This window comes from Apodemus sylvaticus, chromosome 6 (assembly GCF_947179515.1).
Source record: "Apodemus sylvaticus chromosome 6, mApoSyl1.1, whole genome shotgun sequence".
In the NCBI taxonomy this organism is placed as follows: domain Eukaryota; kingdom Metazoa; phylum Chordata; class Mammalia; order Rodentia; family Muridae; genus Apodemus; species Apodemus sylvaticus.
This window is the reverse complement of record NC_067477.1, coordinates 41,228,517-41,242,445: the sequence shown is the minus strand read 5'-3', so window position 1 is coordinate 41,242,445 and position 13,929 is coordinate 41,228,517. Positions and strand designations below refer to the sequence as shown.

At 45.9% G+C, this 13,929-nt stretch overlaps 1 protein-coding gene and 1 pseudogene across 3 annotated transcripts in view; both read left to right on the top strand.

Annotated features, from left to right (window-relative positions):
• Positions 1-13,929, top strand: part of Smoc1 (SPARC related modular calcium binding 1) — a 160,317-nt gene that overhangs the window by 75,590 nt on the left and 70,798 nt on the right. For all 3 annotated transcript variants that reach the window (XM_052185539.1, XM_052185540.1, XM_052185538.1), the window contains exons 2-3: positions 5,770-5,935; positions 7,054-7,166. In XM_052185539.1, the coding sequence (XP_052041499.1) occupies positions 5,770-5,935; positions 7,054-7,166 (279 nt within the window). The remainder of the gene's footprint in view (positions 1-5,769; positions 5,936-7,053; positions 7,167-13,929) is intronic.
• LOC127687177 (40S ribosomal protein S8-like) lies at positions 4,009-4,548 on the top strand (annotated as a pseudogene).

Sequence of the window (13,929 nt, the reverse complement as noted above, 5' to 3'; positions counted from 1 at the left end):
TAGCAAGGCCACACATGAAAATATTTTTTTGTCTATGACATATTTTCGGTAAGGCTTGGTGCTTGTCTGTTTATTCTTCAGGTTTGTATTGAGCAGCTGCTTTGGGTTAGACATTATGTTATGCCTTACATATAAAAAGAGAAATAGGCCACAGTCTTTTATAGATCTGTAAGCTGATAAATGATACTGCAATTTATTGAGGGTTTTTGATAGATCATGAACACAGTACTGTAAAATCTCCATGGGCACTAATGTTTAAAATATGAAGGTGCTTACTATTTAAAATGGTGTGTGTGTGTGTGTGTAGGAGGGGGTGTGCCTATGGAGGTCAGAGAACAACTTGTGGAGTCTGTTCTCTCCTTCCATCACGTGGGTTTCAGAGATGGACACAGATCGTCAGGCGTGGCAGCAGGCCTCTGCCTAGCTCTCTTCCCACTTCTACATTTACTGCTTAAATGAGAACTTCAGTGACAGTGTGGAAGTGGAACTTGATTGGAAGTGGACGCTGCTGTCTGAGGGGGCAAACAGGCGGGAGGCAAAGGACTAGATAAGTCCCAATGGGCAGGAGAGTCCCAGCCAGTCCTCAGTTATTCCAGATAAAGTTGGAGAGTGACACCACAGTGGCTGTTCCAGCATCCGCCAAGCTCCCAGTCAAACGCAGTCAAGTTCACTACGTCTGCAGCTACTATGTGGAGCAGAAGAAACTCCCAGCTGAGCCCTGCTGGCCTGCAGAGCTTTGAAAAACAAATCATTGAGAGCTAGTAAGCTGAGTGTGCTGTGCTTTGTAACAATAGAGAAATGAAACAAAAAATGTTGTTAGCAAAAGCTTAGAGCAGTGCCGCATGTGAACTTATGGGACAAAACATCGAATTAATTTCGATTTAGTCTATGATGTCTGAGGATGCTATTGCAAAGAGAAATGTCACTTGTAATCCATAATACCAAACTCCATCATACCAAACCCTCTGATGAGATTTAGTGTGGCTTCATGCTACCTCTTTAACCCCTGAGAAAAATAGAAAAACATCTGTTGTCAGATAAACACCTGTTTAGAAGTTTCATTGGGGTGTGAGGCTGGAGAGAGCTCAGTGGTTAGGAGGCTGCTTGCTGCTTTTCCATAGGATCCAAGTCTGGTTACCAGAATCCACAATGGGAAACTTTTAATAACTTGTAACTCCAACACCAGGTAAACTGATGCCCTCTTTTGATCTTCGTGGGTACCTTCAAGAGCACACACACACACACACACACACACACACACATGCTCAGGCGCAACAGTGATAAAATAATAAAATAGTAGGGGGAAGTAAAGGCTGGAGAGTTGTTTGTAATAGGAAGAGTTGAACATCTCCTGGGTTGAGACTTAGGCTGGCTTTCTTGTACCCTACATTGTCATGGAAACCTGATAGCCATCAAAGCTGACAAGGCTTGTGGTGTTGGGGTGGTCTCTCTGGACAGAAGCTGTAGCAGGGCCTTTGCTCTGCTGGAGCCAAAAGGCAGGGAGCAGAGTGCGCGCGCTTCGGACAGAAGGGAGTGTTGGTTCAGCCTTGCTGTTTGTCTGTCCTCACCCTCCCTCATCCCTGTGGCAGAGCCAGCACCTGGTGAGCAGCTTTTCCAGTAGGGAGGGTGATTTCTCTGTATGTCAAGTGTCTGTCCTACTTTGCAAACGTGAGCACAACGCAAAATGTTTGGAATTATCTGGTCCTCAGGGAGAAGGTGGGAGGGACAGTTTCAGCTGCACAATTGTTCTGGCCCCCTTATTTGGTTTCTAAATTATGCAATTATATTTAACACCATTATTATTTTGGCATTTTTGTCTCTTGGTTAGGAAGGAGGGTTTTTTTTTTGTTGTTTATTTGTAAAAATGTAGTTTCAATTCTTAAGGGAAATGGCTAAGTGTTTGAATCATTGGGGGAGGGGGAAACAATCGACCCTGCTGCCATCACCCAAACTTCCTGCCAATCATGGTTACTTCAATTCTTTTGAGTTTTGTCTGTGTACTGTGAGATCTGATCATAAACATGCTTGATTCAATGATTTCCAACTTGTACCTACCATGACCTGCAAGATGGGAGAATAAAACCTAACCTTTGTGACTTCATTTGGACTACGACAAACTCAGGGGTTGACCCATAAGCACCGAACCGATCCATTGCCCAATTTTTAGAATGTAGATATTGTTCTTGAGATCTCTCTTTGCTTTAAGAGAATCCTTTAAGACTTCAATCAGTCTTAGCCAGGCTCTAGGAAGACCTCAGTTGAGGTTGGGTATGGCAGTGCATGCTTAGAAAGCTAAAGCAGAAGAATGCAGGGTGGAAGCCAGACTTCGTGATATAGTGAGGCTCTGCCTTGGAAAAAACAGAGAGAAACTCAGTTAAGAACCATCTTCCTTCTCCTGGCATGTATACATCATGGCTGGGCTATTGCATAGGGTGGCCACTATCCACACATTGCCATCTGAAATTAAATACAACTCAACATTGGGTTTCTTAGTTGCATTTGCTGTATATCACGTGGATAGCATGGGCCCAGAATGTTCCATTTTCAGGAAAAGTTATTCAGAACTGTGTGGTTCTGTAGCATTGCAAGCTTCCAGGGTCATACCCTCTCTTGGTTTCTCTGCTCACATGTTGTGTGGTAACTGCCTGACTGGCATCTTATTCTAGAGTGGAAACCCATTGTGGGCAGGCATGACATCTTATTCTAGGGTGGAAACCCATTGTGGGCAGGGTCTGTGTGGAGTGCTCCCCACTGGCATCCTGAGCAGATGGAAGGATAGCCTTATTCTGAATGTTCATGGATGCAGGATGATCTCTTCTGTGAGGGCAGAGTCGCACATAAGCCCCATTTAATACAGCCTTGTCTGTGTGTTGAGAGCAATCACAAATACACATAGCTCCCCCAAAACACAAAAATGAGGTCTATAGTTGATTGAAGATGGTCTTTAGCAACTGCCCTGTGTTGTCTCTGAAGTTTTTATAGCACCTTAGGGGCGAATAAATTTGAGACAGGCGTCTTGTGGGAACCCGACTGACACCGAAGATCACTCCGTGGTCTGGAGACGGTGGGGTTCTGAGGCTCTGTAACCTGTCTGTCTGCAGACAGAGTGCTTCCCTTGTCAGGCTGGTCTCTGGCACAGTCACACTGAGTCTCTTTTGGCTCCAAACAAGCCATTTCCAAACTGAATTTATGGCCTGTAGTTCAATGCCATGATGAGGTCTGTAGCTGTCCTCCTCTGTGAGCGGTAGAACAGACAAGGCAACCTCTGCTGTTTTCAAAAGAAACTTTGTCTCTCTTTTGGTGAGTTCTCTTAAAAAAAACCACACTGTTTAAATTTCAAAGATGAACAAAAACTTATATATGACTGAGGTGGTATTGGCAAATGTGATCTTCACAATTACACAAGGAAGGGTGTGTCAGTATCTTCAACTGTGGAGGATGGGAAAAACTTAGACCCTGAAAATATAAACATAGGCAACTTCCCCAAAAGCCAACAGTATCTGTGTGGGTGCTGGAATCCATGACTTAAACAAATAAACAACAACCCCCAAATCCCCCAAACACACACACACACACACACACACACACACACACACACACACACACACACCAGCTCAAAGTCAGAAGTTAAGTGCCTCCGATGAGATAGCTCTACTCCTAAGAACCTTCTGTTCTGAGGTGATATCAGGACAGAGAGAATGTCCCAGGAACCTCCTTGGATGATGTGAGTCTGGGGAGGGGAGGTTGGGCCTTTTGCTGGACATCTTGGTTCTGAGTTAATTCCATGTGAGAAGTACCACTCATGGCTACAATGGTTCCACAAACAGTCAAACGGTCCAGCACTGTGCTAGATGCTCAGATGTGTTACATGCAGAGCAGGTTAAATCCTTCTTGTCTGGAACCTTAAAGTTGGGGACCCTACTGTCAACCAAGTCACACAAATAAACTCGTCATCTCAGACCGTTAAGAGCTGGAGAGGGGCTTCCTCTTTACAGCCAGCACTGAGCCATGAACATCACTTGGGACAACTAGCACAAGTGTAGCAAGACCCGGGGTAAGAGAAAGCCTTACCACAAGAAGCAGAAGTATGAGCTGGGACAGCCTGCTGCCAACATTAAGGTTGGCCCTCGCCGCATACACACAGTCTGAGTTCGAGGAGGCAGTAAGAAGTACTGTGCCCTGAGATTGGATACGGGGAGTTTTTCCCGGGACTCTGAGTGTTGTACTTGAAAAACAAGGATCACTGATGTTGTCTACAACCCATCCCACTTTGCACTGTCCCTGGGCCCCAAGAAGGGGGCCAAGCTGACTCCCAAGGAGGAAGAAATTTTAAACAAAAAACAATGAAAGAAAATTCAAAAGAAATAAGACGAAAGGAGAAAGAATGCCAAAATCAGCAGTCCTTTGGAGGAGCAGTTCCAGCAGGGCAAGCCTCTGGCCTGCATTACTGCAAGACCAGGCCAGTGTGGCAGAGCAGACGGCTATGTGCTCAAAGACAAGGAGCTGGAGTTCTATCTGTGGAAGATCAAAGCCCAGAAAGGCAAATAAACCATCATTCATAGTTCGTGTAATAAAGGTGTTTGCTGTTCTGCAAAGAGCTGGAGAGGAAGCCTGCATTGTGAGAGATTGTGATGGATCTCACTGTTCTTACCTGTGAGAGTTGGGGTAGCCTCCTAAAAAAGATGGCGGCAGCCCAAACCCAGAGCAGGCTGGGGGCAGATGGAGGAGAAGCATCTCAAATGGCAAGATGAGCAGAGAGGCCTTGCAGCCAGTGGTAAGCAAGCGGCATAGAAATGCCATCCCTGAGGCCAGGCCTGAGGTCACATACAGCCAGCCTGGAACACCCTTGACCTGTCCTAATGGCAGCTGGACACCTCTCAAGGGTTTTAATCAGGGATCCAGGGCTGATGCTGGTATGCTGAGGTCGACTTGAAGGGTCGCAGTGCATGAGGGTTTATTGAGGGCATCTGAGAATTCCGGTGCTAAAGAATTCCATTTGGTTCAGTGTTTCCCAAGCTGATTATTACCACTGCCAAGTTTTGAAAACAGGAAATAATTTTCTTATAGAAAGCCACTCAGCTGGTATTCCACTAGAGAGCAATGGACAGAGGGTTCAGTGGTTCAGAGGTTTGGGGTTCGATGCTATCATCTGATACATGAAACTTCCCCCACAGAACTTAGAGACTGTGTTCTGGAGTTGAGCATTTGTAAACAGCAGTTGTGGTAGCCATCCGTGTGTGTGTGTGTGTGTGTGTGTGTGTGTGTGTGTGTGTGTGTATGTGTGTGTGTGTGTGTGTGTATGTGTGTGTGTATGTGTGTGTGTGTGTGTGTGTATGTGTGTGTGTGTGTGTGTGTGTGTGTGTGTGTGTGTGTGGAGAGGATGCATGGTTTGCAGGTTAAAGCTTTGATTTCTTTCCCACAGATTTAGGCTTCGAGAAGAACCCCACTCCACACAGCTCTGTGACACTGGTCCAGTCAGGGGTTCTGTTTCATGGGGCAGTTGTGGAGATTGACAAGATCCTACATTTGGACCATTTGGGGCACCTTGTGGTCAGTAAATAGGGCCTTATTATCCTTAGGATGCACATAGGAGGCCTTGCTTGGTTAGACAAGCTGTCGGGCTCCTTCATCTCTAGGGTTTTATACCTTAAGATCTATTTGAGATTTACTTATTCAGGGCAAGCCAAGACTGTAAGCCGTGGGTCTCTCCCTATTTTTCTTGCAAAAATAACCTCCGTGCTATTTCATTTTTTCCCTTTCCCAACATAGTTTCTAATAAGCGACCGTGACCCTCCGTGCAACCCGCACTGTCCCAGGACCCAACCCAAGCCCATCTGCGCCTCTGACGGCAGGTCCTACGAGTCCATGTGTGAGTACCAGAGAGCCAAGTGCCGAGACGCAGCCCTGGCCGTGGTCCATCGAGGACGATGCAAAGGTAAGCGACCTGCACTCGGGTTGGGGAGGCTGCTGGGACCACAGCGCCCACACTGAAAGTATCTCTGGAGCCCGGATGCCTGGGCTCTGCTCTTCTGTCTCTCTCTGCCTTCTGTGTGAGGGAAGGAAGACAGGCAAGGAGCACTTCCCTGATCTTCAGACACTGCTACCAGTGAGGAGCAAGGGGCTCTCGGGCCAGTGTCTTGTTTGTTTGTGGTTTTGTTTCAAAATAGAGTCACAGTGCATTACTGCTGGCCCCGGAATAGGGATTCCGAATTGTTGGTTCACAGAAGTGTTTTGTTTGATCTGTCTTAAAGCACGAGAAATATTTGAGATAACATTTAAAAACTGGGAGGTTCAACAACAATAACAAATCTGGCCTTTCGTTTCTCTCTTCCAAAATTGGCAGGTCTAGTACTATCAGGTTTGTCGGTGCAAAACAGCGCACAGCCAGAGCTGAGGCGCTCCAGCCCCTGGAGCGGAGCACTGCTATCTGCTTTGCTCTGGGTACCTCCTCAGTAGCTGTCCCGCTGGCTGTCCGCTGTGCGTTCTGCTTTCCTGAGTCCTGGAGAGTTTTGACCTTGTGGCCTGGAGCGATCATAGGAATTGCAGGAAGCCAGCGGGCTACCCCAGACATTTGATTTTCTTAAGAAAGCACTAGCATTGCTATGTAGCCCTGGCTGGCCTAGCACTCACCATGTAGCCCAGGCTAACTACAGGCCTTCCACCAGAGCCTTCCTTAGTACTGACATTAAAGCCAGGCACCATCACACTCCCCTTGCAGTTCCTGGATTTATTAGTTTTAGTTAAGCTTGGGGAAATTAATGGAAACGGAACTCCCTTCCCCCACCCCATGAGTAAAGGGACATTTAGGAGGGAAAAAAAAGCGGAGCCTGGGCTAAAACGCTTCTCCTCTACTTTCCTAAGCATAGCCTTAAGAGGAAGGCAACTCTAGCAGGTGTCCAAGGACACGGGCACCAGGCTCTTATGTGGGTGGCATGCTGCCTTGCCCCCGGTACAGGGTTTTCTCAGTGTTCCTGCCATGGGGCAGTCATTTTGGTCCTTGACTTCTGTGTGGAATCCAAGGGAAACATACAATGTACTCCTCTCCCTGTTTAGATGCTGGCCAGAGCAAGTGTCGCCTGGAGAGGGCTCAGGCCTTGGAACAGGCCAAGAAGCCTCAGGAGGCTGTGTTTGTCCCAGAGTGTAGCGAGGATGGTTCCTTCACACAGGTGAGGCTTCACACGGGCTTCTCCGGGCACTTGCTGGGCTGAGGCAGAAGGGGGGTGTCCAGAGAGCCCCAGGGTCATTGGGTACCTTCACTTTCTGGAAAATGGCTGGGTGAGTGGCTCTTTATCCCCTCTGCACTGCCTTTCCCCTTCTGGGCCCTCTATGCCACTCCCTGCCAACTGGCAGTGGGCCCTGACAAGATGCATGGGAGTCTGAGCCAGGAAACTGGCATGGCCGGGTCCCGGTCCTCCCTGCTGGCTGTCTCTTCTGTCAAATGTGGGCTGATTATTTTCTATCATCCCTGCCAGTTTCCACAGGCAACCTCAGTATTCCCTTCTCTGTTTATTGCTACCCCTCCACAACCCCTCGCCTTGTACCTCTTTGAATGAAGAGGCACCCTCTTTGAGCATGAAGTACACTATGGCTTCTAGACTGTGTGTGTACACATACACATGCACATGGGCATAGGCTAAGATTTTAAATACTCTGTCAGCAGCCTCACCTCTTCTGCAGTATTCTAGCTATTGCTTTGTGTAAAGGCAGGGCACTACATTGGCACTAGCAGCCTTCCTGAAGTGCAGTGGCGGTGGGACAGTAAGGTGCTTCTTCAGGAAACTTCTAGACGGCTCCCTAAGGGCCCAGATGAGAGGTTTCTGAGAACCAGGACATATGGCAAATGCATGAAGATGTTGTGAGGAGAGTAACGACAGTCACAGGACATGGTAAATTTAGCTTGCCTGGGGATTGTCCCTGTGCCTGGTACTTCCTCCAGAACCCTTCCATCAAGGACATATGACATTGAGGGGGAATCTACACTTTCAGAGATGGAGACGACAGCTTCAGGGTTTTAAAAGCTCCTGTAATTCTGTATCAGGGGATGTAGGGTGGCTGTCAGTCAGAGGGTTTTCAGATTTCACTTCTGGTTGAGCGGGTTACTGATCTCAGATCAATACTGTCTTAGGCAGTAACATAGAAGGGTGGTCGGGCGTAGGTTTGACTTGGATATTTTAAGTGTCTCTTTATTGACTTGAAGATGTAACCAGGCTGGGGAACACAGGAATAAAGTGACCTTGGCCATCAGCCCTGGGCAAAGTGCTTGTTTTGACTTCCCATTTAAAGCTTTGCACAGCCAAATAACCCTAGTTTTGGAGACTGCATACACTGTCATGACTTGGGGTGAAGAGCTGGTTCGAGGCCAGGGCACTTCGAAGATGCCTGTGTTCTGTGGCTCTCTGAACTGGCAGGCTCAAAGGGGGGGGCTCTGAGCTGTGCACTAGGAAGATGCAGTCTAGAGCTGTGCTTGGTGTAGTGTGCCTGACTGGGGCTGACTGCCTGGGCTTGAGGCCAACCCACACATGCAGGTCACCTAGCGTCTCAGCACGCTTATCTGAAAAAAAAATGGAGACGAGTATCTTCATGATTGTTATGTTGTACACATGTGGTAAATTACCATGATGTCATCAGCATTATATATGTCTCTTATTTTATGCATGACATGTTACTATTATTAGTGGTTATTATTTCACTTCCCTTGTAAGGCCGTGGTGAGGATTAAATGGGCTAACACGTGTGAAACACTTGGGACTTGTGTATTTATCAACATCATTGTCGTAATTCCCATCTCCACTGTGGTCTCCATCTTAGATCTTCCCCAGCCCTTATAGATGGTACTACTTAAGAGTTGGGAGAAAGCACCCAAAGCCTTTGGTTGAAACTTTCTAAGCATGGAGATTCACAAGCCCTCTGTCCTATCAATTTTTAGGTTTGCTCTTTATTCTAGTAAAAAGAACGTGGTAACCTTCGTCAGTGCATCCGTACCCTCGAGGGGAAATCGGACCTTCCTGAGTTTTGTTTTGGGTTGAGGCCTGTGGGAGAAAGGGGATAGGGAGGAGGGCAGAGCTGGAGGCAGCTGTTCTCTCTCTTCTGCAGGCTCGTGTAGTCCTGAGTGTGCTGCTTGTGAGAGTGGTTGACCTCTGCCCTCCTGACTCTGAAGTGTTTGCTGTCTCATGACAGACAGCCTCTGGCCAGCTTTTGTTCTGGCAAGGCCAGGCCCGACCAGGTGGTGTTTGCTAAAGGAAAGGAACTTCCAGATTAGTCCAGGCTGACTTGCTGAATGAGAGTGAGTGCCCTGGAGTGCAGGCTGTCAGGTATCCCTTGCTTGTGTGACAAGCTAAGCACTGTGTCCGCAGAGCAGGCTGGCTCAGCCCACTGGGCAGTCAGTCAGTGGATCATCCAGCTCAAGTGGTTATGTGGAAGCGCCCCTCCCCCCACCAAAGATGCTGCAATAACTTCCCCAAAGGAGACTGCTGCTCCGAGTGTGATTCAGTCACTCTGAGGAGTGTCTGGAGTGATGGGAGACAGAACGCTCTTCCTTTCCCCACGGCCCATGGTCACTTAGTCAGCTCTTTTTCTCTCCCTAAGACCAAAGCCCAGAGACAAGCTACATTGCTCTAATATTCTTTAGAAAATTGGTGTGGGTGCATCGTGGAGTTAGTAGCATACCTTACTCCTGGGAATTACTACAGATGTCGTTCTCCTGAAGAACAAGGAGAGAATGATGGAACTCTGTTGGGACCTGCTTTATCTGGTGTGAGGCACAGCTGGAGGCCACATGACTGAGTTAGCTTTAAGGGAGCTCATGTGGGGATTCTTTCTTGGCTTCTTTCTTTGTCTCCTCTGTCCTCCTTCCTCACTGTATGCAACCTCCATTCACACAGGGGCGGGCAGGCAAGCGGGCGGGTGGCTCATCTTCCCTTACAGCAGGGATGCTGCACATGTGTCACTGTTTGAACTCTCAGTACCTAGGATGATCCCAGACTATTAACTTCAATTACAAGGCTCAGATCCAGACACAGGTATGTGTTTGTGTGTTCAGGTACAAATGTGTGTATGGTTGTAAGTGTGTTCGTGTGCATGTGCAGGTATAAATGTGTATGTGTGCATATGTGTAGCTGTACATGTGTTTGTGTGCATGTGTGTGCACGCAGGCACAAATGTGTGTGGTTATATGTGTGTTTGTTTGCTTGTGTGTGTGTGCAGGTACATGTGTGTATGGTTGTACATTTGTTTGTATGCATATGTGTGCAGGCTAGAGGAAACCTTGGGTGTTGTCCTTTTGGAAACATCCACCTTGTTTTTTGAGGCAGTCTATCACTGGCTTGGAACTCACCAGTTAGGCTAGGTTGGCTGGTCAGGGTGCCCTGGGGTCTGCTTGTCTCTCTGCCCCTCCAGCAGTAGGATCACAAGAGTATGTCACTGTGTCTAGCTGTCTCAGACACAGGGATTAGGGAGTTTTAACTCTTCTCATCCCCCAGGAGTGATGTCAGTATTTGTTAAAAACTCAAACCTATTTTGTAAGGGCGTCCATCTCTCTGGTTTTTTGAATACATCATTGAGATGTGAGGTTCAGCTCTTTGGAGACCTGGAGTGAAGTTAGCTGCTCCAGGCTTTGCCCTTTGCTATGGTTTGGTCTATTTCTTCTCTGGATACCAGAGGCATAATTTCCAATAGCTGTTCTGCCAAGGGTTTGTCAGCTGCCGGAGCCGTTTAGCTGAGATCTCAGCTGTGTTGACCGGAACTTGAATTACTGTGCTTGTGTATATGTGGCTACATGTGTGTATGTGCCACTACATGTATGTGTGTGTGCAGCTACACATGTGTATGAGCTGAATCGTGAAGTGCCAGCAGGAGCTTGTCAAACGTGTGCATCACTGAACAACATTGATGGCCAGTCACTGTTAAGCGTGCTGGAGCCAATCAGAGTCTTATACTCACCGGCCCTCACCCTTACCTTTTTGTAGGTAGTTTTTTTTTTTTTTTTTTTTTTAAGATTTGGTTTTTTTTGAGACAGGGTTTCTCTATATAGCCCTGGCTGTCCTGGAGCTCACTCTGTAGACCAGGCTGGCCTCGAACTCAGAAATCCGCCTGCCTCTGCCTCCCAGAGTGCTGGGATTACAGGCGTGCACCACCACCGCCCGGCTTGTAGGTAGTTTTTAATGCCTTTATTTAAAGAAAAGTGGAGTTCCAGAGCAGTTTGAGGTCACTGAGCTAGAAGGGGTTTCTACTCAAGCTAACTGATTAACATTGGGGCTCACAATGTTTTTGTGCAGAAGTGGCCTTGGTGCATATGTATTTCATTTTCACCCCCATTGTTATCCCAGAATTCCTTCTCTTGTTGCCCAATCAATCAAACACACACATTAAAAAAAACCCTTTGATTATGGAAATTTTAAAAAAGTACAAAAGAGTAGGCATAATAGTATAATGAACTCCATGTACCCATCACCACTTTCAACAATGATTGACGTGTGGCCAATTCTGTTTCATCTTTGCCCCATTTTCCTCTCCCATCCCAAACTGAGTTTCTTCAAAGCAGATGCCCAGACACAACATCTTTTTATCCCAGGCAGGCAGGCATTTTGAACTCCACTGTGTTCTGGGCTATGCACTGGTGGTTGCTATGAGGGATTAAAAAATGTGAAGCCTGCCTTATGCCGAAAAGATAGCGAGACACACAACAAAGCAATGGCGTAGAGACTGCATATGTGTAGCTGGAAATTCCTATCTCAAAAGCCCACTTCCAAGTCAGTTGACTAGAGCTCAGGATGCATTTTTTTTTTCAGCAAGAAAACAAACACAAATTCAAAAATTTTATCATGAATGCTTTAAGTGGAAAACAAATGATACGCTTTAGCTTTAATGAGAAAGTACTGACCTTATATATATAGGTATTTCTTCCAATTTGGAAGGGAAAAAACACCCCAGCAAAACATGGTCAAGAGATACCAACAAGGAGGGCATACGTGATAACATTAGCCTGTGAGCACTGGAGGATGCAACAAGGTGACAGCTCATCTGCATCATGTGCCAGGCCTGGGTTCAGTCCCTGGTGCCACCAAAGGAAAAAGAATGACAAGAGCCAATAAACGAATATGAATATGAATGATGTAATCTTCTCTACTCATTAAATCGTATAAATAAAAATGACTATGGAAAGGTTGAGAAGATGGCTCCGTGAGTGAAGCTCTTGCCTTGAAAGCCTGAGAACCTGAGTTTGTTCCCAAGAACCCATATAAAACGCTGGGTGTGTTGGCACATTTTGAATTTCAGCCCTTAGGAGGGGGAGCTGGAGAGATCCTTAAGACTCCCTGGCCACTCAGCAAGATTCTGGCCAATGAAGGACCCTGTCTCAAAACACAAGGCAGGAAGCATGTGCCTTAGGGTTTCTACTGCTATGATGAAACACCATGACCAAAGCAACTTGGGGAAGAAAGGGTTTATTTGGTTTATACTTCCATATCGCTGCTCATCATTGAAGGAAGTCAGGGAACTCAAACAGGGCAGGAACCTGGAGGAAGTAGTTTGTGCAGAAGCCTTGGAAGGGCACTGGCTTGCTCAGCCTGCTTTCTTACAGAACCCAGGACCATCAGCCCAGGGAGGCACAACCCACAATATGTTGCGTCATCCACCATCAGTGACTAAGATAATGCCCTACAGGCTTGCCTATAGACCAGAATTATGGAGGTATTTTTCCTGTTGGGGCTCTTTCCTCTTAGATTTATAAAGTTTAGTTTGTGTCAAGTTGATATAAAACTATTCTATACAGCATCTGAAGAACAACACTGGCCTGGCATGCACACACACACACACACACACACACACACACACACACACACACACACACAAATACACAAATGATGACAGATTATTTCTCTTGTCAAAATAGGAGATGTTCAGGGTTGAATGGAGGGAAATGTTTTACTCTTATGCTGCTATTGGGAAAGTCAACTGGCACCTGTTTTGTAATAGGATACTTTTGCAATAGGGGTCAAAAGTCTTAAGTGGGCTCACTTTTGGTGCTTGCGATTTCACTTCTAGGAATTTATTCCAAGGAAATAATTTTATTTCTTAATAAAAATTCCCCAAGGAAATAATTTTAAATGTGTGAAAATGTTTAGTGACAAAGGATTTCCAATTTCCTTATGGCAAAAAGAAACTGGACCTGGCCTGGATATTTAATAATAGAGAATTGTCTAAACAGATTAAGGCAGAGCATATTGTGTAGCCACTTAAATATGTGTTAAAGAGGGTTACTCTACACATGTGTATAGGCATGAATGTTAGGGTTTAACATTCATAAAGAAACATTTTAATTCTTTTCTAGAGAAATAGCTTTTTAAGAAAACACTATAAACTGGTGAGAAAAAGAAAGATCTCATTGTCCCAAAACAGGAACTGTTACATCTGTGATCCCTCTGGATCTTTTTGTATATGTAGTTATTAATCATTAATTAAGGCAAAGTTGTACAATGACACATGTTATTTTATAACAATTCTTTAATTATATTGTGGGCTTACTTTTAGTTCAGTTGCATATGGCTTGGCTCTCTTAAAAAAAAAACCTGCTACATTTTATTTCTTTGTATAAAGGAATGAATTCCCCAGCAATGTGAATAAGATGTTTAGGAGGCACGTACTGGATCAAAGGAAGGTGTGGTCTGTTTTAGTTTTAACATTTTTTATTTGTTCTCTGACAATTTCACACACAACATGTCTTGACTATATCGACCTCAACTCCCTCCTTGCACTCCCATTGGATTCTTCAACATGGCCAGTCTTGCCTCCTTATCCTGTCTTCTTTCTTTCTTTCTTTCTTTCTTTCTTTCTTTCTTTCTTTCTTTCTTTCTTTCTTTCTTTCTTTCTTTCTTTCTTTCTTTCTTCCTTCCTTCCTTCCTTCCTTCCTTCCTTCCTTCCTTCCTTCCTTCC